A 25,293-nucleotide genomic window follows, 5' to 3' on the forward strand; every position below is an offset into this window, starting at 1 on the left:
TGAAAGCGGCCCCGTGGACTGGACCCGGTGTTCTCTTCCTGTGGGAACTCGCCCTCGGAGCCAAGGACCGGGCCGGGGGAGGCGGAGGGGCGGGGGAAGATGGGGGAGGCTGCCGCTCGGCTTCGTCACGCTCGCTCATCACATCCCACCGTGGCCTCGCCGCGGGCCCCGCCCCGGTGCCTCAGTTTCTCCAACCCTTCGGACGGGCCGGGGCAACGCGAAGCCGTGCCCGGCCCCCCCCCCCCCCCCCGGGTGGAGTTGGGCGGGCTCGGACGGCGGTGGTCTGGGCGGACGTCCGCTCGGCCCGGGATCTCGTCACCGAGAACCGCGTTGGAGACCGGCTCCGGAGTGACCGGATCGATCCGTCGACACCGCCGCGTGCTTGCTCCGTGCAGGGCACCGTGATAGTAACAATAATGACGCCGGTATTTCTTCAGCGCTTACTGTGTGCCAAGCACTGTTCTCAGCGCCTGGGTAGATACGAGGTGAGCGGGTTGTCCCACGCGGGGCTCACGGTCTCAACCCCCGTTTTACGGGGGAGGGAACTGAGGCACGGAGAAGTGAAGCGGCTTGGCCGGGGTCACGCAGCGGACAAGTGGCGGAGCCGGGATTAGAACCCGCGTCCCCCGACTCTCGAGCCCGGGCTCTCTCCGCTAAGGCCCGCCGCTCAGCGCTCGGGAGAGTCCAGAGGAATTAACGGACGCGGATCCCTGCCCTCGAGGAGCTTGCGACCCACTGTGTGCAGGGCACCGTTCCCGAGAGCTTGGGAGAGTAAGACGGTCAGTCGACACGCTCCTTGCCCTCCAGGAGTTTAGAGTCTACTGTGTGCGGGGCGCTGTGCTGAACGTTGGGAGGACTCAACGGAATGAGGGAGACCCGACCGCTGCCCTTGAGGGACTTAGAGCGTGCAGAACACCGTCCTGAGCAGTGGGGAGAGTAGATAGAGTCGCTAGACACAATCACCGCCTTCTGAGCGAAGGGTGCCGTACTGAGCGCTCGGGAGAGCCGAGAGAGTAAAGAGAACACGCTCCCTGCCCTCGAGGTGTCTCCGGTCTAGCCGAGAGGAGCGCGGGCCCGGGAGTCGGAAGGTCCCGGGCGCCGATCCCGGCTCCGCCACCCGTCCGCCGTGTCGCCCCGGGCGAGTCGCTTCGCTTCTCTGCGCCTCGGTCCCCCCCCCCCCCGGTCCGTAAAACGGGGACGAAGCCCGGGAGCCCCGTGCGGGACGGGGCCCCGGTCCGACCCGATCGGCTGGCACCCACCCCAGCGCTTAATACGGTGCCCGGCGCACGGTCGGCGCCGAACGGGTACCGCAGTTCCTATTCCTCTCGTTCCAGGAGAGGAGGGCAGCCACGGAAACCCCGGAGCGCGGTCACTTTAAAAAAACGTTTTATTTCAAGAACTTCCTTTTCTCTCGTTTTGACTTGTATTTCAAAAAAAGGCGGCGAAGAGTACAAAAAAAGTCAGTCGAGTAACAGCGGAGGTTTAGAAATCACGGCGGCGGCGGCTAACCCAAGCAATATACAGACGGCACGGACGCACGCGGGCACGGACGGACGGGCGGGCGGGCGACCCACCTGCGCGGGGGCGCGATCCGGTTTGGGATCTTTCTTTTCCTTGTTTAATCCGGCTTCGTTGGTTGCCCCTCTTGTACAAAACACACCAAAAGCATGCCATGGAGTCGGGGAGGGGCCATCGAGGTTGGGTGAGGGGTTACGAGAAGAGCGTGTGTGTGTTGGGGGGTCGGGGGGGGGGGGGGGTCCCGTACAGGGGGAGAAGGGGGCCGATTTTCTCCTCTCCCCCCCGGGCCCCGGGCTTCACGTCAGGTTGTTCTGGAGGCAGTTCCCCTCCGGGCCCTCCTGGGCCCCCTTGCTCCCCGCCAGCTTGGGCGAGACGGGGCTCTGGAGGATAAACGGCTCCTCCTCTTTCAGGCAGGACTTGAGGGCCTCCTCCTTTTTATGGGGAGCGTTGGGGTCGTCCTGGAAGAGGAGAGACGTCGGGAGGGTGCGGTCGGAAGAGCGGGGAGGAGAACGAGGCCGGGCGCCCCCCCCCCCCCCCGCCCCGCCCCCCGGCCCCTGCCTCAGGGGACGTGTCCCGCCGGGGTCGCCTCCGGTGGGAAGGCGAGGCCGTCCGGCGGGCCCGGGCGGTTCCCTCCGCGGGCGTCCCCTCGGGGAGGCGAGGCTAACGATAGCCGTGGTATCCGTTAAGCGCTCACCGCGTGCCGGGCGCCGTACCGAGCGTGGGGGCGGACCCCGGCAGCGGCCCCGTCCCCGACACCGATGGCATTTGTTCGGCGCTCGCTACCTGCCAGGCACTGGGCTCAGCGCCGGGGTGGATACAAGCCCCTTGCGCTGGGCACAGTCCCCGTCCCACCTGGGGCTGACAGTCACGATCCCCATTTTCCAGATGAGGTCACCGCGGCCCAGAGAAGGGAAGCGACTCGCCCCAGGCCACCCAGCAGACCAGTGCTGCGCTTCCGCTTCCCTAGGTGACCTGCGAGGTGCCCGGGGGCTCTGCAACGTGCCGGCGAGCTGGCTACCGCCACCAACTGCCCCTAGAGAGGCCCGAGGGCTGACCTCCGCCGGCCCGGGTGAAAGCAGAGGTTCGCTCGCCAGCGGGTGGTCGTCGAAAAGGTCTAAGACATTCCCCCGGTGGGCAGAGGTGGGGGGCCGGGGAGAGGAAGGCTGCGGGGACCCACCCTGGCTCCTTCGGGGGGTGATCTCGGCTGCGGCGGGAAGCTCTGGGCCTCGCCGTCGCCCCGCGGTCGCTCGAGTCGGCGAGCGGGAGCCGTGTCTCGCCACCCCTCTGGCTTCCGTCGCCACCCTGGGCCGGGCGGAGCCCGGCAGGGCCCTTAGGGTCGCCCCCCCCCGACGCCTCCTCTTCCCACGGCACACCCACCGTGACCGCCGCTCTCCGGCGGGACCGGCCCGGGGGGGGGCTCTCCCTGGGAATCCCTCCCGACGCCCAGCCTGGATTCCCCGCTCGGGATCGCTAGCCCGGAGATTCCACGTGGGCAGGGAACGCGTCCGCTAACTCGGTTACCCCGTGCTCCCCCAAGCACTCGGCCCAGTGCCCTGCACACGGTAAGTGCTCGATAAATACCACCGACGGCCCGACCGAGCTGGCGCCGCGTGAAAGATAAAATCCGTTATTGTGACTCTTTCCGCTCAGCCCCCACGACCCTCTGGGGTCCCCGGGACGGGAGGGTACGACCCCCGGGGGGGCCGGGAGGGCGGGGAGTGGGGGAAGGGGACGGCGGCCGGCCCAACGCCGACGTGCCGGGGCTGATCTCGTGACCGCGTCCTCCTCCTCGAACTCTGTCTCGGCAGACCCCCCCCCCCCGGTGCTCGGCGGGTCTCTCGGCGCCCCCGGCCCCTCCCTGATCCCGACCGTGGTGTTCGTTAAGTGCTTACTATGTGCTGGGCACTATATTCGGCGCCGGGGGACGTACGGGATGATTCGGTTGGACCCAGTCCCGGTCCCACATGGGGCTCACGGTCTTAATCCCCATTTTGCAGATGCCTGAACTGAAGCCCAGAGAGGTGAAGCGACTTGCCCGGAGAGGTGAAGTGACTTGCCCGAGGTCACCCAGCCTCAGAGAGGCAGAGCCGGGATTAGAACCCGGGTCCTCCTGACTCCCAGGCCCCTGCTCTTTCCATCGGGCCACAGCGCTTTTCTAATAACTGTGGCTTCTATATATAGTATGTGTTAAGCGCTTACTATGTACCGGGCACTGTTCTAAGCGCTGGGGTGGATCCAAGGTAATCAGGTTGATACAGTCCCCGCCTCACATGGGGTGCACGCTCTGAATCCCCATTTTACAGATGAGGGAACCGAGGCCCGGAGAAGCGACTTGCCCAAGGTCACCCCACAGACAAGTGGCGGCGCCGGGATTAGCGGCCAGATCCTTCTGCCTCCCGGGCCCGGGCTCTAGCCACTAGGCCACGCTGCTTCTCTGGCCGGGAAGGGTCCGAATCCTGCCGGGACTCGCCTCCCGCCCCGGCCCGGGCCGGACTCGGGGCCGACCGGCCCGCCGTCCGACGGGGAGCCAGCTTCCGGGGAAACCACCCACGTCCACGGGCGGTCCCGGAGATCGACCTCGGCTGGGACTCGGCGAGGGGACCGGGCCGGGGCTCCCACCCGGACCGAGCCGCGAATCCAGGCCCGCCCGACCCCCTCGCACCCGGCACTGCACCTTGGGGAGATCCCTCCGGGGAGGGCTGGGAGCCCCGGCCCCTGCGGAGCCCCCGGCCCTGGAACGGATCCCCCCCGGTACCCGCCCCCTCGGGGACCCTCCAACCCAGGAACGGAAGCGGGGGCATCTGTGGCTTTCCTGGCCGGACCCCGGAGCATTTTCGGGGGGGGGGGGGGGCGACGTCTGGAGAGCTCGGGAGGCCCAGGAGGGGTCCAAGGACAGAGCCCGGATGATGGACCGCCCCGCGAAGGGCTCTGCCTTCCGACGCCCCGCATCCTCGCCCCCTCGTCGTATTCCGGGGGGCGGAGAGGGGCCGCGGGACGGCGGGGAGTCCCACAACTGCGACTGGCCTGGGAGAAGAGTCGCTGACCCCCTCGCGTCCCGCGAGCCTCCCGCCTGCCCTCCCCGTCCCGGTTCGGGTCCGCTCACTCAAGCCCGCCGCCTCACAGCCCCGCGGTGACGGGCCCATCGAGCCATCGATCGACCGACCGATCGGCCACACTGGGTCAGGCTGCGACTGTCGGCGGAGGGGACGGAGCTCACGTCAGTCAGTTCCGCCGACGTGGGCGAAGGGAGTCCCGGCCCCGCCACCGCCCCACCCCAACGAACCCAACGCGGCAGATCTGTGGGTTCGGGGCCAAATACCCGAAGCGGAGGTTGGCCCCACCGGGCCCCCTTCGAGCCAGGCCTCGGGGACAGGTACGATCTGGAGACCCTCCGTAAATCCGATCGAACGAAGGAAGGAAGGAAGGAAGGAAGGAAGGAAGGAAGGAAGGAAGGAAGGAAGGAAGGAAGGAAGGAACGGGGGCTCCCGGGGGCTCCCGGAAGGCAGACGACGCTCTCAACCCGGACGGCGGCCCCGGGGGCGGAGGGGGCCAACGGCAGCTCGGCCTCGGGCCCGAGAGGCCCGGCGAGCAGGGTGGAGATCCCGCGGGCCTACGGCTCCGCAGACGGGAATGGCCGGCCCTGGGGCAGAGGAAGGGCTCCTCTTCCCCGTGAGCGAGAGGGAGGCGCTGAGCCCGACCCCGACGTCGGCCACCGGGACCGCGAGAGGCCCAGAGGCCTCCAGCCTCCTCCACGTGGACCCCCGCTCCCTCGCCCACCCGCCCCCTCCCGCGGGCACCCCAGAGGTGGCCCGAGCCCCGGGGGAGTAGAGGACGGCCGGGGCCGCCCCTCCGGCCCCGCCCCACGGGGCGCTCGGAGGAAAAGATGCTGGCCGCCAGATGCCGGAGGGAGGGCCGGGGCGACGGAGGGTTTTCCCCTCCCCTCCCCTCCCCGGCCGGCCCCGGTCATCCCCCCGTCGGCCCCGGGAGGGGCTCCCGGGCTGCCCGTTTCCTTTCCGGCCCTCGGATTCCACCAGGGACGGAGGGAGGAGCCGGGAGGACACGGGTGGGCCCCCCCCCCCGGCGCGGGAAGGGCTCGGCCGGAACCAGCCCCGGCTCCGCTCCCCCGGTTCCGGCCCTCCGCCCTCCGGGACGCGTCGACCCCCGGGCCCCCCGGACCGCCCCCTCCCCCCCCCCAAGCCCTCTGGGACCCCGGGGACGGCTGTGCCACGGGGATGCTCATGCGGGCAGGCCGGGGGACTGGGGCCGAGGCATGCAGAGGGAGAAAGATGAAGAAGGCGAGTTACCTGGCAGACCACGTTATCATAGTAACCCAAGGCGCGGGCATTGGGGGAGGAGGAATGGGGAGTGTCGCAGAGTTTCCTTACATTTGGGTGGGAGCCCTCGGCAATGGTGGACAGGGAGAAGTTGTCGTTGTGCAGTTCAGACGGGGTCCGGAATCTGCCGGCCGGGCCAGGCGGGGGAAGAGAACGCACAGAGAGGCCCGGGTCTCAGCGAGCCGGGTTCCACCGCTCTCCCCGGTTGAGAGGGGGAAGCGCCCCGAGGGCAGGGAGCGCTCTCCCTCGGGCCGCCCCGACGCCTCGGACAGCCCGCGGCACCCAGGGGGAGCTCAGCACACGCCGCCGGTGCCACGGGAAACGCGGGCGGTCGAGACGCGGTCCGCGGAGGCCGGGCGCTGCCCGCCCCGACCCCGGCTCACCTCCCCTCCGTCACGGGGGCCGGCGGCGCCCCCGGCCCGGGCGACGAGGCCCGAAACCGAATCGCCCGGGCAACGAGGTGCACTTGCGGGCACGAGGGGGTGCCCCAAAACCGGGCCGCGGCCCCCGTCCCCCTGCTCCGCGTTCCCCACCCCCGTGGTGGGGGGGGGGGGGGCTCTTGCCAGTCAGGTGGCCGCCCACCCCCTCTCCCCGGGCCGCCGCTCCGCTTCCCGCTCTTCGGGGATCGGCCCCCCCACCCCCCGGGCGGTGGCTCCAGAATGGCCGGGGACACCCCACCCCCACCTGTCCGGGGCCCGCCCGGAGACGCTGACCAACCGGCACCCTCCCAGATCCACCCCGGACGGAGGTCGGGCCCTGCCTCCCTGCCCGGGCACCGTGAGGGGGCCCTCCGGTCCCGTGCCCGCTGCCGGGAGAGGGCTGGGAGGAGCCGCCGGAGAGTCGCTCCCATCCGGGAGCGGACATCGGTGCTTCCGTGGGCTTGGGTATCTCTCACCCATTTGCCTCGGGCTTCCCCTCTCTGGGCCGGGGGGCAGAGCCGGCCCCGCCGAGGCCGAACCCGGGCTGGATCCCCCCGACCTGGGACGGCGAGACCGGGGGCTCCACCGTGCGCCCGGGGACGGGAAATGGAGGGCCGGCACCGCCAAGGCTGGAGTGGGCACCCAAGGAAACGGCCCAGCCCGGAGCTCTTCCCCGCCGCCCCGGAGCTCTAAGCCCAGAGGGTCTCCCCCATAGGTCCTGCCCCAGGGGTTGAGCCCCCGCTCCTGCTCCTCATCCCTTCCCGGGGGTCGGGCGGGGCGCCGCGCTGCCGGAAGATGCCCCCGCGGTGAACCTGGACGGAGGCTTGGTGCCCCAAACCTGGCTCATTGCTAGGGCAGGGCAAAACTGGGAGGGAGAGGCCCTCAGTAGAGGAAAGTGGGGGAGGAGGGAGAGGAAGAGGAGGAGGAGGAGGGTGGCAGGAAAAGGAGGAGGAGGAGGAGGAGGAGGGCGGCGGCAGAAGGAGACACTGCCGATTTCAGGGCCGAGAGCTCTGGGAGCAGCCGTGACCGACGGAGACGCCGGGCGACGCTTTGACCGACGGCCGATTCTGACGCCCGACGGCCCGACCCCGCGGCCGCCGGGGCGGTCCACCCGCGCCCGCCCTCCCCTCCGCCGGCACCGTGCGGGCCCTCCCGCGCCCGGGGGGGATCCCCCGAGGGAGGCTCACTTGGTCTTGCGCAGCTTGCTGTTCTCCGTCTTGAGCAGGTAGAGCTTCTTGGCGAAGAAAACGGTCATCATGAAGAGGAGCAGCAGCACCAGGGCGGCGGAGCCCACGGCCACGCACATCACCTGGAAGTCCGTGATGATGGACTCGCACCGCATCCCCTTGTGCCAGATGTAGTCCTGGGTGTTGCACCTGCAGGGAGGGGGCCCGGGGTGAGCTCGGACGGGCCCCACCCGCCCGCGGGGCCGACGCAAAGGGAGCTCCGGGAATCTCTCCCGGCTGGGGAGTCCCAGGGATTACGGGAGCCAGAGGACCTGAGTTCGGATCCGGGCTCCTCCACGGGCCCGCCGTGGGGCCTCGGGCCGTCGCTTCCCTTCTCCGGGCCTCGGTTCCCTCGTCCGGAAAACGGGGCTCCGATCTCTGCCCCCCCTCCTACTTGGACCGTGAGGTCCACGGGCCGGGGGCGGGGGGGGACCCGACGATCTCGTATCTTATCCCGGTGCTCAGTACGGTGTTTGGTACGTAGTAAGAGCTCGACTTAAGAGAAGGAGGCAGCGTGATCTAGTGGAAAGAGCCCGGGCCGGGGAGTCAGAGGACCCGGGTTCTAGTCCCGGCTCCGCCGCGTACCCGCGGCGTGACCTCGGACGAGACGCCTCACTTCTCGGCGCCTCGGTCACCTCGTCAGTAAAACGGGGATTCGAATATCGGTTCTCCCTCCTCCCGAGACCGTGAGCCCCAGGTGGGACGGGGCCTGGGTCTCACCTGATTATCTTGTACCTTCCCCCGCGCTTAGAGCAGGGCTTGACACATAGGAGGCGCTTACCAAATAGCGGCATTATTACGAACAAATACCAAAATCGGCCATCAGCTACACGAGGCCACCCGGCTAACGCGCGCCCGTCCGCCGTGACGGACGGAGGCCCGCCCGCGGCTGCGGATTCGGCCCCGTCCTGCAAACCCGCCCCGCGGATCCCCCGGCCGGCCGCCCCCGGCCGACCCGGCCGGTGACCTTCCCCCGTCCTTGTGGCCGTTCCCGGGCTCCTCCCCTGGCAGCGACACTGCCGTTTCCATGGGAACCGGGCTGCTCCGGAGGGGAGCCACGTGGTAGGAGCTGGGTGGACGCGAACCCCGGGTGTGGACCGGAGAGGGATGCCCGGGGTGGGCGAGGGAGCTCCCTTCCGGGGGCGGGGACCCGGCCCACCAGGCCCGGTTGGGGACCGCCTCCCCCCATCCTGTCCCGCTCTTTCGGGACAGCGGCCATCCGGCGTTTTGGTACAGCGCCTGGCACGGAGTGAGCGCTTAACGGGTAGCACCATCGTTACTACTGTTACGCCCACGCTTGGCCGCGAAGGGCCGGGACGCCCGAGGGACAGTTCGCCGGTCCTGGGTGCCCGCGGCGGGCTGCAAGGGCCTGCGGGAGGGCCGGCCAACGTGCCGTTGGGGCGGAGGGCGGGCGACGCCGACGAGGACACGGCCGGCACGGGCGGATCTATGCCGCTGCAGTCCTCTGGGGCAACGCCAGTGTTCCCCAGCCCTCGTGGCACCCCCGGGGCAGGGGGCAGTCCTCGCTCCTTCCCCTTGGGGGGCCCCGGGAGGGACAACGAGTCAGGATCTGGGGGGGGGGGGGTCTCCAGGGGCCCGAGGCCGGGGGGCTGCAGGTCCTCCCACGGTCACGGGGGGACCCGAGTCGGGCACACTCTGAGTTGGTAGCCGCGATCGCTGGCCAAGAGGCTCAGTAGTGAAGCGGCGTGGCCTAGTGGCTAAAGCCCGGGCCCAAGAGTCAGAAGGACCCGGGTTCTAATCCCAGCTCTGCCACTTGTCTGCCGGGCGACCCCGGGCGAGTCACTTCTCTGCGCCTCGGTGACCTCATCTGTCAAACGGGGATGAAGACCGGGAGCCCCACGTGGGACAGGGACCGGGTCCAACCTGATTAGCTCGTATCTACCGGCGCTCGGAACAGCGCCAGACACGTAGCGAGCGCTTAAGAAATGCCATCGTCGTCACTATTACCCACGTACCTACTCGGGCGGCTCCGAGACCATCCCCAAATGACTCCGCCAGACAAGCCGTCGCACCCCTTTCCCGGACCTCGGACAACGGGGGGGGGGGGCGGCTTTACTCCCACGGGTCTTCCCCGGACCCCCCGGGGTCGTCCGTCCCCCAAGGGTCCGGACTCCGGGGGGGGGGGGTCTCGGCCAGGAGAGAGCTCGCGAGGAGCGTCGACGAGGGAAACGGGGGGAAACAACTCGAAGAACGTCAGAGAGTGCCCCGACGACCCGGAAATGGCATCTGTGGAGCGCTTGCTAGGTGCCGGGCACGGTACCAAGCACCGGGGTAGATACGGGCTACCGGGGTCGGACTGTTTCCCACGTGGAGCTCACGCTCCCGATCCCCATTTTACGGAGGGAGGGCACTGAGGCACCGGAGAAGTGGAGAGACTTGCCCAGGGTCACACGACAGACGAGTGGCGGTGTCAGGATTAGAACCCAGGTCCCTCTGACTTCCGGGCCCGGGCTCTATCCGCCGGGCCACGCTGCTTCTCGGCGAGATGGGGGAATCTTTTTCCTCATCTCTCGCTCCCTTCCGCGTCGCCCCGATCCGCTCCCTTTATCCGCCCCACCCCCCTCCACCCCATCCCACTTAAGTACGTGTCGGAAATTTACTGATTTATATTAATGTCCCTCTCCCCCAACCTAGACTCGTGGGCGACGTGTCTACCGACCCCGTTATTCTGTCTTCCGAGTGCTCAGTAGAGTGCTCTGCACAGAGTAAGCGCTCCGTAAACACGATCGATCGATCGACCGATCACCCGGCTGACGTGGTGCGTGAGGGGGCCGCGCTCCACGGAATCCCCGGAGACTAATCCCTCTTTGGTTCCCGCTGGGGAATGGAGACGGGGCAGCCTCAGGAATGATAATAATAATGGTACTTTTTAAGCGCTTACTATGGCCAATTTATCGTGGTGATGTTGTCTCGTTTTTGTTTTGTTTCGTTCTGCCGTCTGTCTCCCCCGATCGGACCGTGAGCCCGTCACTGGGCAGGGATTGTCTCTATCTGTGGCCGAGTTGTCCATTCCAAGCGCTCAGTCCGGTGCTCTGCACATAGTGAGTGCTCAGTAAATAATAATAATAATAATAATAATAATGTTGGTATTTGTTAAGCGCTTACTATGTGCAGAGCCCCGTTCTAAGCGCTGGGGTAGACCCAGGGGAATCAGGTTGTCCCACGTGGGGCTCACAGTCTTAATCCCCATTTTACAGATGAGGTAACTGAGGCACCGAGAAGTTAAGCGACTTGCCCACGGTCACCCAGCTGACAAGTGGCAGATCCGGTATTCGAACTCATGACCTCTGACTCCAAAGCCCGTCCTCTTTCCGCTGAGCCACGTTGCTTCTCCAATAGTATCGAACGAACGGATACTGTACGGAGCGCTGCGGTGGATACAAGCAAATCGGGTTGGAACGGTCCCTGCCCCATTTGACCGGCGCGGGAAGAGAGGCCCAGAGAAGTCAACGGACTCGCCCGAGGCCACCCAGCAGGCAAGTGGCGGAACCGGGACTAGAACCCATGACCTCCTGACTCCCGGGCCGGGGCTCCGGCCACCACGCCGCGCGGCCCCAGTAGGCCCAGTACGTGCCTCGACTGGGTTCCGGGCTCCGGAGGCCAGCGGGGCCCCCCCGGGGCCAGATACGAAGCCACCGGGCTCTGCTTCGAAGAGCCCGGTGGATCGCGGACGGGCCCGAGTCCGGACAACGGACCGGAGGGAGGCCCCACCTGGAGGGGCCGGCCGGGATCCTGGGGCCCTCTGAGACCCTCGGGACCCCCCAGCCGGGGGGGCCCGAGAGGTCACCCGGGGAAGGGAGCCCTCCCGGCGCGCGGTTCTCAGACCGAGCCGGCTCTGAGGGGGGACTGAGAGGCTCAGAAAAGAAACTTGTGACTCAGTTTGCTAATTCTGCTTTCTGAGTGGCTGCTCCTTGGGTTGGTTACCTAGGAGATCTCCGCGCCCTCCCCACAACCCCCAGGGGAGGCGACGTCGTCGCCCACCCAGCCTGGCGCCCCCCCGCCCCGGGCCGGGGTGGCTGAGAGAGACGCCGCGGGGACCCCCACGGGGCCGCGACCCTTCACCGGCCCTGTGCCTTCTCACACCTCCCTGGCCCCGACGGAGCTGGGCAAGGGGAGGGAGGAGAGGATGTCGGAGGAGACGGGTTCCCTACGATCCCTGGCTCCGGCGCGGGCCTCGAGGATCGTCTTTCGGCTGCCGCAGGGAGCTCCTCCCACACCCCACGCAGTCGCCGGCTTCCTCGGAGTCCCGAATTTGGAAGCGAGGGAAATCAAATGCCCGGGAAGCTCTTCCCCCCTCTGGGCCGTAAGCCCGCGGCGGGCGGGGAACGTGACCGTCACGGCGTCAGCGCTCCGTACGGCGCTCTCCGCCCGGCCGGCGCGCGACGGATACGACCGACCGGTTGCCCGATCTAGACTCTGACCTCGCCGGGGGCAGGGAATCTATCTTTCTTATCGTCGTGCCGTCCTCGCCCAAGCGTTCGGCGCGGTGCCCTCCGCACGGTCGGCGCTCGAAAAGCCGACCGATCGGTTGACGGACCCAGACCGTGAGCTCGTCGAGGGCGGGGAATGGGATTTTTTACGGTTGCGTTGTCCTCTCCCAAGCGCCCGGTACGGTGCTGCGCACCCAGTCAGCGCTCAGCGAATCCAACCGACCGGTCGATGACCTGGACCGTCAGCTCGGTGCGGGCAGGGAACGGATCCTTTCTATGACGGTGTCGCCGTCTCCCAAGCGCTTAGCACAGCGGTCTGCGCACGGTCGGCGCTCAACCAACACGGCCGATCGGTCGGGCGATCTAGACCGTAAGCTCGTTGCGGGCAGGGAACGTATCTTTCTTATGGCCGTGCCGTCCTCTCCCAAGCACTCCGTACAGTGCTCTGCACGTGGTAAGTGCTCAATAGATATGATCTGATCAACTGATCCTTTCCTCCGTCCTCCGATCTGCCCAAGCCCAGCCCCCTCTCACCCAGGCCCTCGCATCGGATCCTGCTTCCTAGTAGCCGGGGCCACTTCCGGCCACCTCCCCCCCGCTTCCAGCATCCCAGATTAGATCCTCTCCCGCCACTCTCCGGGGGAAGAGCCGCCGCTTTCCCGGGGAAGGGCGCAGGTTTCTGAGCGGGAAAACGCCGGGTTATCGGGCCCCCGATTCCTTGGCCCGCCCGGAAGGCGGGAGGGTCGGGGGTGAAGGGCCGCGGGGCCGCCCCGCATCCGGAGACGCCGCAGGGAGCGGACCACGGGGGACGCGTCCGAATTCTCGATTCCGGGATCCCGGGCGGCTCACCCCGGTGGCTCTCTAGGGACGGCTAGGGTCCCGATCGGGGGGCCCTCCCCTCCCCGTCCTTACCTGCAGAAGGCCCCCAGGTTCTCCACCAGGTAGCACTGGCCGCCGTTGTGGCAATAGCTGGGGAAGAGCTCGCAGACCGAACGGCAGGAGCCGTTGTGCCTCACGAAGCCGCCCCGGCACACGGTGCCGTTCTCGCCCGGCGCCGGGTCCTTGCCCGGTTCCCCGGGGCGAGATCCGGGGACGGGGCTGCCGGTCGGGAGCCCCCCGAGGGTCCGCCGCGGGGGCCCGACGGGCCGCCGGCCGTCGGGGGCCGGGGCGGGCGGCCGGGGGACGTCCCCGTCCTCCGGGTCCCCGGCCGGGGCGGCCTCCTCCTCTTCCTCGTCCTCCTCCTCCTCTTCCTCCAGCTCGTCCTCGTAGAAGGAAGTGGTGGGGTAGAAGTCGGACTCGTCGAAGGGGGTGAAGTCGTCGTAGGCGTCGTGCGGGCTCCGGGCCGGGGGCTCGCCGGCCGGGCCCGGGGGAGGCCGGGGCGGCGCGGCCCCGGGCCCGCGGCCCTCCGGCCCGTCGTAGTAGTCGACGTCGAGGGCCTCCGGGGACGGTCGGGGCCCCGGCGGGCCGGCGGCGGTCCCGCCGGGGGCCGGCCACGGCTCCGAGGGCCGACCCTCCGGGGACGGGACGGGGGGGCCGACGGCGCCCGGGCCCGGCTCGGTCCGGCCCCCCGGCGGCGGGGGCGACCGCGCCTCCTCCTCCTCCTCCTCCTCCTCGGGGGCGCCGGGGGTCGGCGGCCCGGCGGTCCGCGCCGGCGGGTCCCCGCTGCCCGCCTCCTCCCGGTCCCCGGGGACGGGCCCCCCCGGCCCGTCGCCCAGGTCCGGGGTCACGGCGGCCGAGGCGTCGTCGGGGCAGTCCCAGCACGATACGGCCTCGACGCCCCCTTCCCCGCTGGGCCCGGCCGAGGTCCCCGCGGGCGCCGCCGACGCCGCCTCCTCCCCTTCCTCCTCCTCCTCCTCCTCCTGCTGGGTGTCGTTGGCCGGGGGGTCTCGCTGGAGGCCGCTGCCGGGGGTCTCGGGGAGGCCGGGCTCCGGCTCGGCCTGGGGGGCGTCGACGACGCTCCCGCCGCCGGGCTCCGGCGCTGGGGAGAAGCACGAGGGGGCGCGGCCGTTAAGCGGGGGACCGGCCGGCCGGCACTGCGCCTGCGCACGCCTCGAAGCGGCCCTAAGTGGGCGGGGCCGCACCGCGCGTGCGCACGCCACGGCCTCCCGCACCATGAAGCCCTAAGCGGGCGTGGCCGTTAAGGAGGGGCCCGGCCGAGCCGCACCGCGCCTGCGCACACCTCGGGCTCCCACACTAAGCGGCTCCAAGTGGGCGGGGCCGTTAAGGAGGGGGCCCAACCGGGCGGCACTGCGCCTGCGCACGCCCCAAAGACTCCCTGAGTGGGCGGGGCCGTCAAGGAGGGGCCCGGCCGGGCCGCACCGCGCCTGCGCACACCTCGGGCTCCCACGCTAAGACGCCCCTAAGTGGGCGGGGCCGTCAAGGAGGGGCCCGGCCGGGCCGCACTGCGCCTGCGCGCGCCCCAGAGCCGCCCTAAGTGGGCGGGGTCGTCAAGGAGGGGTCCGGCCGGGCCGCAGTGCGCCTGCGCGGGCCGCCGGCCTCCCTCTCCCCGGCAACGGATGCGGCGGCCTCGGCGCGCGCGCACGTGGACCACCTGCCGCTTGGGCCGCGCGCTCCTCCCCTCCCCCTCCCCCTCCCCCGTGCAGGAATTTGGGGGTCCGGGGGGGGGGGGCGCACAGAGGATGAGGCCGGACCCCCCCCACCCCCCCTCGGGGAAGGCGGGGTCGTCCACGGAGCTCGACCTCGGCCAAGCGCGGGAGTTTCCCCCCAACCCCCCCCCCGCAGCCCCCCTCCCGGTGCACGGGGATGGGGGGGGGGGTCCCCCTCCCGGGGGTCGGGCTGCCGGCCCGGAGGCCCGCCGGGGGAGGAGGGTCCGCGGCGGCGGCGGCGGCGGCGGCGGCGGCGGCATCAGCGGGCGCGGGATTCGCACCCGCAGCGGGGGTCCCCGGCGTACCGGGCGGCGCGGCGGCGGCGCGGGCGGCCAGGACGAGCGCGGCGGCCAGGAGCGGCAGCAGCAGGCGGCGGCGGCGGCGGAGGAGCAGGAGCAGGAGCAGGAGCAGGCCCCCCGCCCCGCCGCCCCCCGACCACCCCATCCCGCCCCGAGCCCCCTCTCCCTCCTCCCGCTCCTCCTCCCGCTCCTCCTCCCGCTCCCGCTCCCGCTCCCGGACGCGCGGCCGCCGGCTCAGGCCGCGATGGGCAGGGCGGGCCGCATCCCGCCGCCTCCTCGCTGCCCGGCGCGGTGCGGTGCGCGGTGCGCGGTGCGGTCCCGGCTGCGGGGCTCGGTGCGGGCCGGTCCCGGCTCCGGTCGGGCGTTCAGTACGTCCCCGGCCGCGTCCCGGCGGGCCGCATCGCCCCGCCGCCGACCTTCCTTCCCTCTTTCCCTCCTTTCCTCCCTCCCTCCCTCCCTCCCGACTGCAGCAGGACCGGTGGGGGCTCCTCCGCACGTAATGCTGACGACGGCCCCCCGGCCTTCCTCCTCCTCCCCCTCCTCCTCCTCCCCCCCGGTGACCCCCCGCCCGCCCGGAGGTCAGCACTGCCCTCTTCTTTCCCCCCCCCCCCGCACGCAGAAAAACCCCCCCCTCTCCTTCGAGGCGCCGGACGCCCGTGGGGTGGGCGTCCACGCGTGCACACCCGCGCACGCCGTTGCACACCCGCGCTTCCATCGGCGCATACGGGAGGGGGACAGGAAAAGGACCGATTCGCGCCCACGCCGAATCCCCGACCCCCTTAGCCCGGGCTTCGGAGTCGGAGGTCGCGGGTTCCGGTCCCGGCTCTGCCCCTCGGCGGCCGCGGGCGAGTCGCTTCGCTTCCCTGGGCCTCGGTGACCTCATCTGGAGAACGGGGATTGACCGCGAGCCTCGGGCGGGACGACCCGATGACCCCCCGCGTCTCCCCCAGCGCTTGGGACGGTGCTCCGCACGTAGTGAGCGCTTAACGGATACCGACGTTATCGCCGTCATCTATTAACGGAGGCCCCGGCTTAGCCGGAGGCCCGCCGTTCACGCCTTGGGTGGCGTGGGAGCGCCGGGTACGGCGCCCCGCCCGCGGGGAGCGCTCGCTACCTACCGCGGGACGCCGTCGGCCGGCGGATCGAAGGACGCGATAAGGAGGTAGGGGCGGCCCTCCGCCCCCCGGCCCGGAAGCCCCCGGTGGGCCGGGAGGGCGTCCCCCGGACTCCCCTAATCGCTCGGGACGGCGTCCGGCGCACGGGGAGCGTCCGCCGGCGAAACGGGCAGGCGGACGGGTGGGTGCCGAGGAACCCGGACGCGGGGACGCGGCGTGATGACGATGTTGGCGTTTGTTGGGCGCTCGCCATGTGCGGAGCGCCGTTCTAAGCGCTGGGGTCGACACGGGGGAATCGGGCCGTCCCACGTGGGGTTCCCAGTCTCGATCCCCGTTTTCCAGATGAGGCAGCCGAGGCACGGAGAGGTGAAGTGACTCGCCCGCAGTCACACGGCTGACGAGTGGTGGAGCTGGGATTCAAACTCGTGACCTCTGACTCCAAAGCCCGGGCTCCTTCCACCGAGCCATGCCGCTTCTCTAATCCGGATCCGGAGGTCTCCGGGGAGACGATCCGCCGGTCGACGGATCGATGACGGGTTCCCACACTCGCTGATGACGACGGTACCCGTTAAGCGCCTCCTGTGTGCCGGGCACCGTGCCGAGCCCCGGGGTGGATCCGGACAGACCGGGCTGGACCCGGTCCCTGTCTCCCGGTCTTCGTCCCCATTTTCCGGATGAGGGAGCCGAGGCCCGGAGGAGCCGACTTGCCCGAGGTCACCCGGCCGACAAGTGGCGGGGTCGGGATCGGAACCCGTGACCTTCCGACTCCCGGGCCCCGGGGTCTAGCCGCTTGGCTAATCGAACGTATCGAGTGGACGCTGGGCGCAGAGCGCTGTACTAGGGGAAGAAGCCTCCCGCGGGTACGTGGGCGAGTGGGTCTTTCGGGAGGGAGGGCGAACGGATGTTCCGATGACGACGACCGACGGCATCTTTTAAGCGCTTACTACGTGCCGAGCACCTTTCTGAGCGCCGGGGGCGGCACAGAAGGGGATCGGGCTGTCCCCCGCGGGGCTCCCGGTCTTCGTCCCCATTTGACAGATGAGGGAACTGAGGCCCAGAGAAGCGAAGCGACCCGCCTTAAGTCCCCCGGCCGACAGGTGGCAGAGTCGGGATTAGAACCCACGACCTCGGACTCCCAAGCCCTTGCTCTTTCCCCTGAGCCGTGCTGCCGACGGAGCGTCTCCCCCAGCCCGCCGGACCCCCGCGTCTTCCCCCAGTCCCGAACCCCCTGTGGGACAGAAATTGCCCCTGACCTGCCGGGGCGCCTGGCAGATGATGAGCTTAATAAATACCCCGCTCAACCCTTCCGGCCCTCGACCTAGCGTGGTGGAGCGGACGGAGCGCGGACCTAGGCGGCGGGCGGTCATGGGTTCGAATCCCGGCCCCGCTGCTTTGCTTGGAGCGCTCTGCTCCGCTACTTCACCCGATCTGTAGCCAGCCCAGCGCTTAGCACGGTGCCTGGCGCATAATAAGCGCTGGAGAAACGCCATAATGAATGACCGAATTACTTGTCTGCTGTGTGACCTCGGGCAAGTCCCTTCACTTCTCTGGGCCTCAGATACCTCACCTGTAAAATGGGGATTGAGACCACGGGCCCCACGTGGGGCGGGGACTGAGTTTGAGCCGATTATCTTGCGCGCCCCCCCCCCCCCCCATCCAATATGCCTGTATCCACCCCAGCGCTTAGTACGGTGCCTGGCACATAGTAAGCGCTTAACAAATACCTCCTTATTAACAAATACCATAATGATTATTGTTACTGAGGGCTCACAGCTCCCCTCCTAGACTGGAAGCTCGTTCCGGGCGGGGAAAGTGTCCCCTAATTCTGATGGACCGTCCTCTCCCAAGTGCCTAGCGGAGTGCTCCGCACGTAGTAAGCGCTCAGTAACTACCTCAGATTCGTTCTCTCAGTCTCTAGTTAAGGAAAAAAGGTTTGGGGTTTTTTTTTCCCTCCAAAGAGAGCAAGGGTCCATTCTGCCCGTGACCCAACCCCCTCGGACAGCCCGGGCCCCGGACGGCCTCCCGACTGGGGCCGGGGAGGGAGCCGGCAGCTGCCCCGGGGGAACGGTTGGGCCCCCGTTTTAATCCGATCAGATCTAATCCGACCTGAGCCGCCGGACTCCCCGGCCCGGCCCGACCCGACCGGGCCGCCAGCCTGGGATCTCTCGCTTGTCGTGCCCCCCCCGACCGCGCAGCGGGAGAGAGAGAGAAAAATAAATGTTGGTATTCAAGCGCCTGCTATGTGCAGAGCACTGTCTTCAGCGCTGGAGGATGCAAGGTGAGCAGGTTGGCCCACATGGGGCTCACGGTTTTCATCCCCATTTTACCGATGAGGGCACTGAGGCACAGAGAAGTGACTTGCACAGAGTCGCAGAGCTGGGATTCGAACCCACGACCTCCGAGTCCCAAGCCCGGGCTCTTTCCAGTGAGCCACCCTGCGCCGCCCCCTGCTCGCAGCCAGAAACCATCCCGGCCAGCACCCTTCGCCGCAAGCGCTTAGTACAGTGCCAAGCGCTTAGTACAGTGCTCAAGCGCTTAGTACAGTGCTCTGCACATAGTAAGCGCTCAATAAATACTATTGAAAGAATGACTCCCAGTTCCGAAGCCCTGCGAGGGGCAGAGGTAGGACGTGTCTCCCCCCCCCCCCCCCCACCCCCCGTTCAGCGTGACTCAGTGGAAGGAGCCCGGGCTTGGGAGTCAGAGGTCACGGGTTCTAATCCCGGTTCCGCCACTCGTCAGCCGGGTGACTTTGGGCAAGCCACTTCACTTCTCTGGGCCTCAGTTACCTCATCTGTAAAGTGGGGATTACGACCGTGAGCCTCACGTGGGACAACCCGATGACCCCGGCGCTTAGAACGGTGCTCTGCACGTAGTAAGCGCTTAACAGATACCAACGTTACTGTCATTATCACCGGGCACGTAGGAGGCCCTTAACGAACACCGTCGTTATTACAACCTCCGCCGGCCCAGGCCGGGGTGCGGGGAGTCGGCAGGCCGCTTCGGGCCCGGGAGGGGAAAACCGAGCCGTGAGCGGCTCTCCCCCTTTCCCAGGCCGGAGAAGAGAGGCCGGAGAGGGGCGGCCGACCGGGGGGAGAAGCTGGGAAGAGGACCCGGGCGAGTCGGTTCCCAGTCCGGCTGGCAGGGGATCCCGGGGCCGATCATAACAACGTTGGCGTCTTTTAAGCGCTTACTATGCGCGGGCCACCGTTCTAAGCGCCGAGGCGGATACGGGGTCGTCCCACGCGAGGCTCCCGGTTAATCCCCGTTTTCCAGATGAGGTCACCGAGGCCCAGAGAAGCGGAGCGACCCGCCCGCGGTCACCCGGCCGCCAAGCGGCAGAGGCGGGATGTGGGACCGGCCGAATTAGGGGTCGGTCGCGGGGGACACGGGGGAGCAAGTGGGAGGCCCCCGGCCCGGGGCCGACGGGAGGGGACGTCGGGGTCCCGCTCGCCAGGGGCCGAAGGGGGAGAGGAGGACGGCGGTCACGCCAGAGGATGGGGTTCCCTTCCGGAAGTCCGGCAGGCGAAACCCGGGGGCCCGGCGGGGACCCCGCAAGGGCACGGGATGGGACGGGACACCGGACTGGGGGGGAGAGAGGGATGACCTTAGCACCCCCTCCTCCCTCCCGGGCCTCTCCCTAGGCTTTTTCTGAAGCTCCCCTGCCAGGCTGGGGAGAGGAGAGGGTCGTTCCCTGGTTCCATCGTGTTTCGTGGACGCTTCCTGCGTGCGAAGCGTCGCTTGGGAGAGGGGGAAGGAGACGGGCCCGGTCCCCCCCTCCTCTCCAGGCTCTCCTGCGGCTTCCCGACCAGGCCGGGAAGAGGAGAGGGTGCAGAGGGAAGCTCCTGGGCCTGGCACCTCCCACCCGGGCACCGCAGAGCCTGGGAGACTCCCGTCCGTCTCCGGCACCGGATGGCGTTGTGGGAAACACACTCCACACCCCCCGCCCCCACCAGCAGACACGGCCGCACAACCGGATAGAAACACACAACCAACAGCGTGGCTCAGTGGAGAGAGCGTGGGCTTGGGAGTCGGGGGGTCATGAGTTCGAATCTCAGCTCTGCCACTTAATGATGTCGGCATCCGTTGAGCGCTTACTATGTGCCGAGCACCGTTCTAAGCGCGGGGGGAGACACAGGGGAATCAGGATGTCCCGCGTGGGGCTCACGGTCTTCATCCCCCTTTGACAGAGGAGCTCACCGAGGCCCAGGGAAGTGAAGCGGCAGAGCCGGGATTCAAACTCTGAGCCACGCTGCTCAGTGGAAAGAGCCCGGGCTTCGGAGTCGGAGGTCACGGGTTCGACTCCCGGCTCTGCCACCTGTCGGCTGTGTGACCGTGGGCGAGTCGTTTCACTTCTCTGGGCCTCGGTGACCTCGTCTGTAAAATGGGGATTAACTGTGAGCCTCACGTGGGACATCCTGATGACCCTGTATCTACCCCAGCGCGCAGAACGGTGCTCGGCGCATAGTAGGCGCTTAACGAATACCGACATCATTTCCGAGATCTCCCGACCCCCGGCCCTTAGGTACAACCTAAACCTAGACGGTAAAGATCCTTCACTTCTATCCACGTCGGTCTCCCCCTCTAGGCCCGAAGCCCGTAGCGGGGTAGCCGACGGGCCTGCCGGCTCTGCTGGGTCGCGCTCTCCCAGGCGCGGCGCTCCGCGGAGAGCGGAGAAGCGGCGGGGGCTCAGTGGAGAGAGGCCGGGCCTGGGAGTCGGCTGTCATGGGTTCGACTCCCGGCTCGGCCACCTGTCAGCTGTGTGACTTCGGGCAAGTCACTTAACTTCTCGACTTGCCCAGTTACCTCATCTGTAAAATGGGGATGAAGACCGTGAGCCCCACGTGGGACGACCCGATTCCCCCGTGTCTACCCCAGCGCTTAGAACGGTGCTCGGCACATAGTAAGCGCTTAACAAATACCAACGTTATGATGATGATTATGAATCGCGGGTCTGCCGCTCGGCAGCTGGGTGACTGTGGGCAAGTCGCTTCACTTCTCTGGGCCTCAGTTCCCTCATCTGGAAAATGGGGATTAAGACTGTGGGACAACCTGATAGCCCTGTAACTACCCCAGCGCTTAGAACAGCGCTCTGCACATGGTAAGCGCTTAACAAATACCAACATCATTATTATTAAAGCGTGAATACCGCTCTGGTCGATTATCACGGGTCTCCTCTCACGTCCCCTCGCAGAGACGCCCCCCCGCGCTCCAGACCCTCCCGATCGATTGGGGGCCGAGTCCTCGGTTCCCTCTCTTTCCCCCCGATGGTTTTTCCAAGACATCCTGCCCTCGCCACTCGTCGAAAACCTTTCCGCGGGTCGCAGTTCCTCCCTGCATCAAGTAGACTCCTGGAATAATTGGTTTCGAGGCACTCAGTCGACGCTCTCCCTCCCTCCTATTTATCCTTTTACTATACCCCAGCTCGCGCTCATCATTCTTCTCAAACTGACCTTCCGGCCCGGTCAGCGGAAGCAGCGCGGCTCCGGGGCAAGAGCCCGGCCTCGGGAGTCGGAGGTCGTGGGTTCTAATCCCGGCTCCGCCGCTTGTCAGCTGGGCGACTCCGGGCCAGTCACTTCACTTCCCCGGGCCTCAGACACCTCATCTGTAAAATGGGGATGAAGACTGGGAGCCCCACGTGGGGCAACCTGATCACCTAGTAAGCGCTTAATACCGGCGTAATTATTCAGTGCTTAGAACAGTTCTTGGCACATAGTAAGCGCTTAATAATAATAATCATCATCATCATCATTCCCTGGATCTCGACTCGCGCTGACCTTTGGGTCACCCCCTCCCCACCGCCGAACACCTCACCCGCTTTGGGCTGGTCTCTCCCTGAGGCCCAGAGCTCTCTCCATCTTCAAAGCCCTTCTGAAGTTTTATAATAATAACAACGTTGGCACTTGTTAAGCGCTTACTATGTGCAGAGCACCGTTCTAAGCGCCGGGGGAGATACAGGGTCATCGGGTTGTCCCACGGGAGGCCCACGCTCTTCATCCCCGTTTTACAGATGAGGGAACTGAGGCCCGGAGAAGCGAAGTGACTCGCCCACAGTCACACAGCTGACAAGTGGCAGAGTCGCCATTCGAACCCATGACCTCTGACTCCCAAGCCCGGGCTCTTGCCACTGAGCCACGCTGCTTCCCTGAGTACGGATGAGGACGGAAGTGCTGCGAGGCAGGTAAAGAGAAGCAGCGAGGCTCAGTGGAAAGAGCACGGGCTTGGGAGTCAGAGGTCACGGGTTCGAATCCCGGCTCTGCCACTTGTCAGCTGCGTGACTGTGGGCAGGTCACTTCACTTCTCTGTGCCTGTTACCTCATCTGTAAAATGGAGATTAGGACCGTGAGCCCCACGTGGGACAATCTGATTACCCTGTATCTACCCCAGCGCTTAGAACAGTGTTCTGCACATGGTAAGCGCTTAACAAATACAGTGCAAGGTAAAGGGGCCAAATCCAAGTGCGAGGGAGATGTAAAAGGGAGTAGTGAGAGAAGCGGAAATGCGGGTCTTTTGGTACTCGCCCGAGTGCTTAGTTTCATGTCCCGCATCCAGGGGACATTCAGTGAATACTTCAGATTCACTCACAGAAAAACACCCGCGTGCACAAGGCACGGCGGATAGAGCCCGGGCCTAGGAGTCGGGACTTCTTGGGTTTTAATCCCGGCTCCAACACGCGTCTGCGGTGTGACCTTGGGCCAGTCGCTTCACTTTTCTGGGCCTCAGTTCCCAGAACTGAAATGGGGGCTCGAGATTGTGAGCCCCGCGGGGGTCAGGGATTTAGGCCAAACCGACTGGCTTATATCCACCCTAGCGCTTAGTACAGTGCCCGGCAGAGAGTAAGCACTTAACACACACCCTCTCTCACTGTGTAACTCCGGTTTTCTTCTCCAAACATTCCAGTTTCTCCCAACGCGTTCCGCCTCCCCCAGCTCACGCCCGGCTCCCCGGGGGGCCGGGCCCGACAAACCCGCAGGCCGCGACCCGGAGGGCATCTCACCGGTGTCCACGACGGAGCCACCCCTCTCCGGCATCTCGGCGCCCGAGGGAGGGACTCCGCCGCTCGGTCGAGCGCGGGGGTGCCAACGGAGGTCGGGGGTCCCCTCCGGCGGACCCCGTCTTCCTCGGTAACTCCCCTCGGCTCCCGGGACGACGCTCTCGCCCAACTCGGGACCAAGGGAGAGGGCGAGGCCGTCGTCGGGAAGACACCGAGACGAACGTGCGCGTGTGTTTTTCTGTGAGCGAATCTGATGTATTCGTTGAGGAAGGCCCATCTCCCCCCAAAGGCCTTCCCAGACTTAAGCCCCCCTTTCCTCGTCTCCCACTCCCTTCCGCGTCACCCCGACTTGCTCCCTCTGTTCTTCGCCCCCTCCTCCCGGCTCCACACCACTTCGTCCATGCCTGTCATTTAATGATTTGTATTGCTGTCTCCCCCGTTGCAAGCTCGTTGTCGACAGGGACTACGCCATTTTATTGTTGCGCTGTCCTCTCCCAAGTGCTCAGTACAGTGCCCTGCGCTCAGGAAGCGCTCCATAAATGCGATTGAGAACGAGTAGGTAGGCGTAGGCCGGGGGAGGAGTAATAATTCCCCAGCAAGGCGAACCCCCTCTCGTGCTCCCCAGTGGGGCGGCGCGGGTAGGGGGCCGAGCGTCCGGGAGATCGGGCCGTCGTGCGGTGAGCTCCGGGGAGGGGTGGCTCAGGAGGGCCGGGGGGGGGAATCACGAGTTCCCAAGAAAATCGGATTTGCCGGAAGCCCTGGAGTTTCAGGGCTCCGGGACGGGGGGAGCCGGGATGGAGAGGGCAGGTCGGGAAAGGCGGGGAAGCCAGATGGGGGAACGGAGGGAAATGGGGATGGGCAACTCAACTCCGGCAGGGGAGGGCCCGGGGCAGGCACGATGATGTCAGTCTCCATCTCGCCGGGTGCGGTCCCCGGGCCTGAGGGCCGTCTGCCGGGAAGCGGCTCACTGGGCTCGTCCCCCTGGAATCTGGGCCGGCGTCCCTCAATCCGGCCTCCTGTCTGCCTGTGGCCGCCGGGCAAGGCCCGGTACCGGTCTGGTCCGCCTCCCGCCTCCGCGCACGCGGCTGGGGCGGAGGCAGGCCCACGGAGCCCCACCGGGGTCAAGGGGAAGGGAGCCACCCACCCCGAGGATCCCCAGTGCGGTCCCGGGTGGGATCTGGGCCTCGTACCCACGGCGTCCCGCTCCGCCACTCTCCCGCCAACCGTGGGGAGACGTGCGGAGGGCTCGCTGCCTCGGGGTGACGGCTTTCCCTTCCCCTACGCGTCTGGCCCCCGACCCCCAATCGATCGATCGTATTTACTGAGCACTTCCGTGTGCGGAGCACTGTCCTGAGCGCCGTGTGCCAAAAACTGTACTAGATACAAGATAATCAGGAAGGCGATGGTCCCCGTCCCACACGGGGCTCAGAATCTAAAACAGGGAACAGGGACTGAACCTCCGTTCCACAGGTGAGGAAACGGAGGCCCAGAGAAGTGGAAAGAACACGGGCTCGGGAGTCAGGGGACATGGGTCCTAATCCCGGCTCCGCCACTCGTCTGCTGTGTGACCCCGGGCGAGCCGCTTCACTTCTCTGCGCCTCGGTTCCCTCGTCCGCAAAATGGGGATTAAAACTGTGAGCCCCACGTGGGACACCCTCATTACCTGGTATCCACCCCAGTGCTTAGAACAGTGCTCGGCACATAGTAGGCGCTTAACAAATAATACCATCATTACCTCGACCAAGGCGTTGCCCAAATGTTCTGCCCCTTAAGCACCGGATATCCACCCCAACCCTACACGATTGTACGAATCCATAAACCCTCCCATTTCCCCCCTCTGTAATTTATTTTAATGACCGTCTCCCCCTCCAGACTGCTCGTGGATAGGAACCCTGTTTACAACTCTGTTGTACTGCCCTCTCCCAAGGGCTCAGCACAACGTTCCGCACACAGAAAACACTCAATAAATAGCCCCGATTGATTGGCCGGAGGTGGACTAACCCAGAAGGCTGGGCCCGGCTCCGGTTTCTTTTTCAGGAGCGGCAGCGCGGCCTTGGGGGGTAGAGCACGGGCCCGGGGGTGCTCCGCCACTTGTCAGCTGTGTGACCTTGGGGAAGTCACTTCACTGTGCCTCAGTCACTCCATCTCTACAACAGGGCCAGGTGGGACAGGGACCGGGTCCAACCCGATTCGCTTGTATCCACCCCAGGGCTTAATCCGGTGCCCGGCACAGAGTAAGCGCTTAGATAGCACCGCTCCGAAGAGTTCGGTGGGGAGGTCGGGTCGGGGCCGCGGACGGAACCTCCCGCGATTGGGAAGCGGCCCGAGGGGTCG

The 25,293-nt window shown here is 67.2% G+C and overlaps 1 protein-coding gene across 1 annotated transcript; it reads right to left on the reverse strand.

Moving 5' to 3' along the window:
- Positions 1-1,369: 1,369 nt before the first annotated feature.
- CSPG5 (chondroitin sulfate proteoglycan 5) lies at positions 1,370-22,996 on the reverse strand. Its single transcript, XM_029078079.1, has 6 exons — positions 22,963-22,996; positions 13,589-13,926; positions 12,861-13,507; positions 7,459-7,647; positions 5,823-5,976; positions 1,370-1,976 (listed from the first exon to the last, which is right to left on the reverse strand). Exons 1-6 carry the CDS (start codon positions 22,994-22,996, stop codon positions 1,815-1,817), a joined length of 1,524 nt encoding a protein of 507 aa, XP_028933912.1. The 3' UTR covers positions 1,370-1,814.
- Positions 22,997-25,293: the final 2,297 nt, after the last annotated feature.

Source organism: Ornithorhynchus anatinus, chromosome 13, assembly GCF_004115215.2.
Source record: "Ornithorhynchus anatinus isolate Pmale09 chromosome 13, mOrnAna1.pri.v4, whole genome shotgun sequence".
NCBI classification, from domain to species: Eukaryota; Metazoa; Chordata; class Mammalia; order Monotremata; family Ornithorhynchidae; genus Ornithorhynchus; species Ornithorhynchus anatinus.

Coding starts and splice junctions, on each gene's coding strand:
- CSPG5 (XM_029078079.1), bottom strand. CDS start 22,996: ATGCCGGAGAGGGGTGGCTCCGTCGTGGACACCG. Junction 13,508..13,588: donor GGGACCCGCCGGCGCGGACC/GCCGGGCCGCCG, acceptor CCGGGGGGCCGG/ACCGAGCCGGGCCCGGGCGC. Junction 5,977..7,458: donor AGCAAGCTGCGCAAGACCAA/GTGAGCCTCCCT, acceptor CCCGGCCGGCAG/ATTCCGGACCCCGTCTGAAC.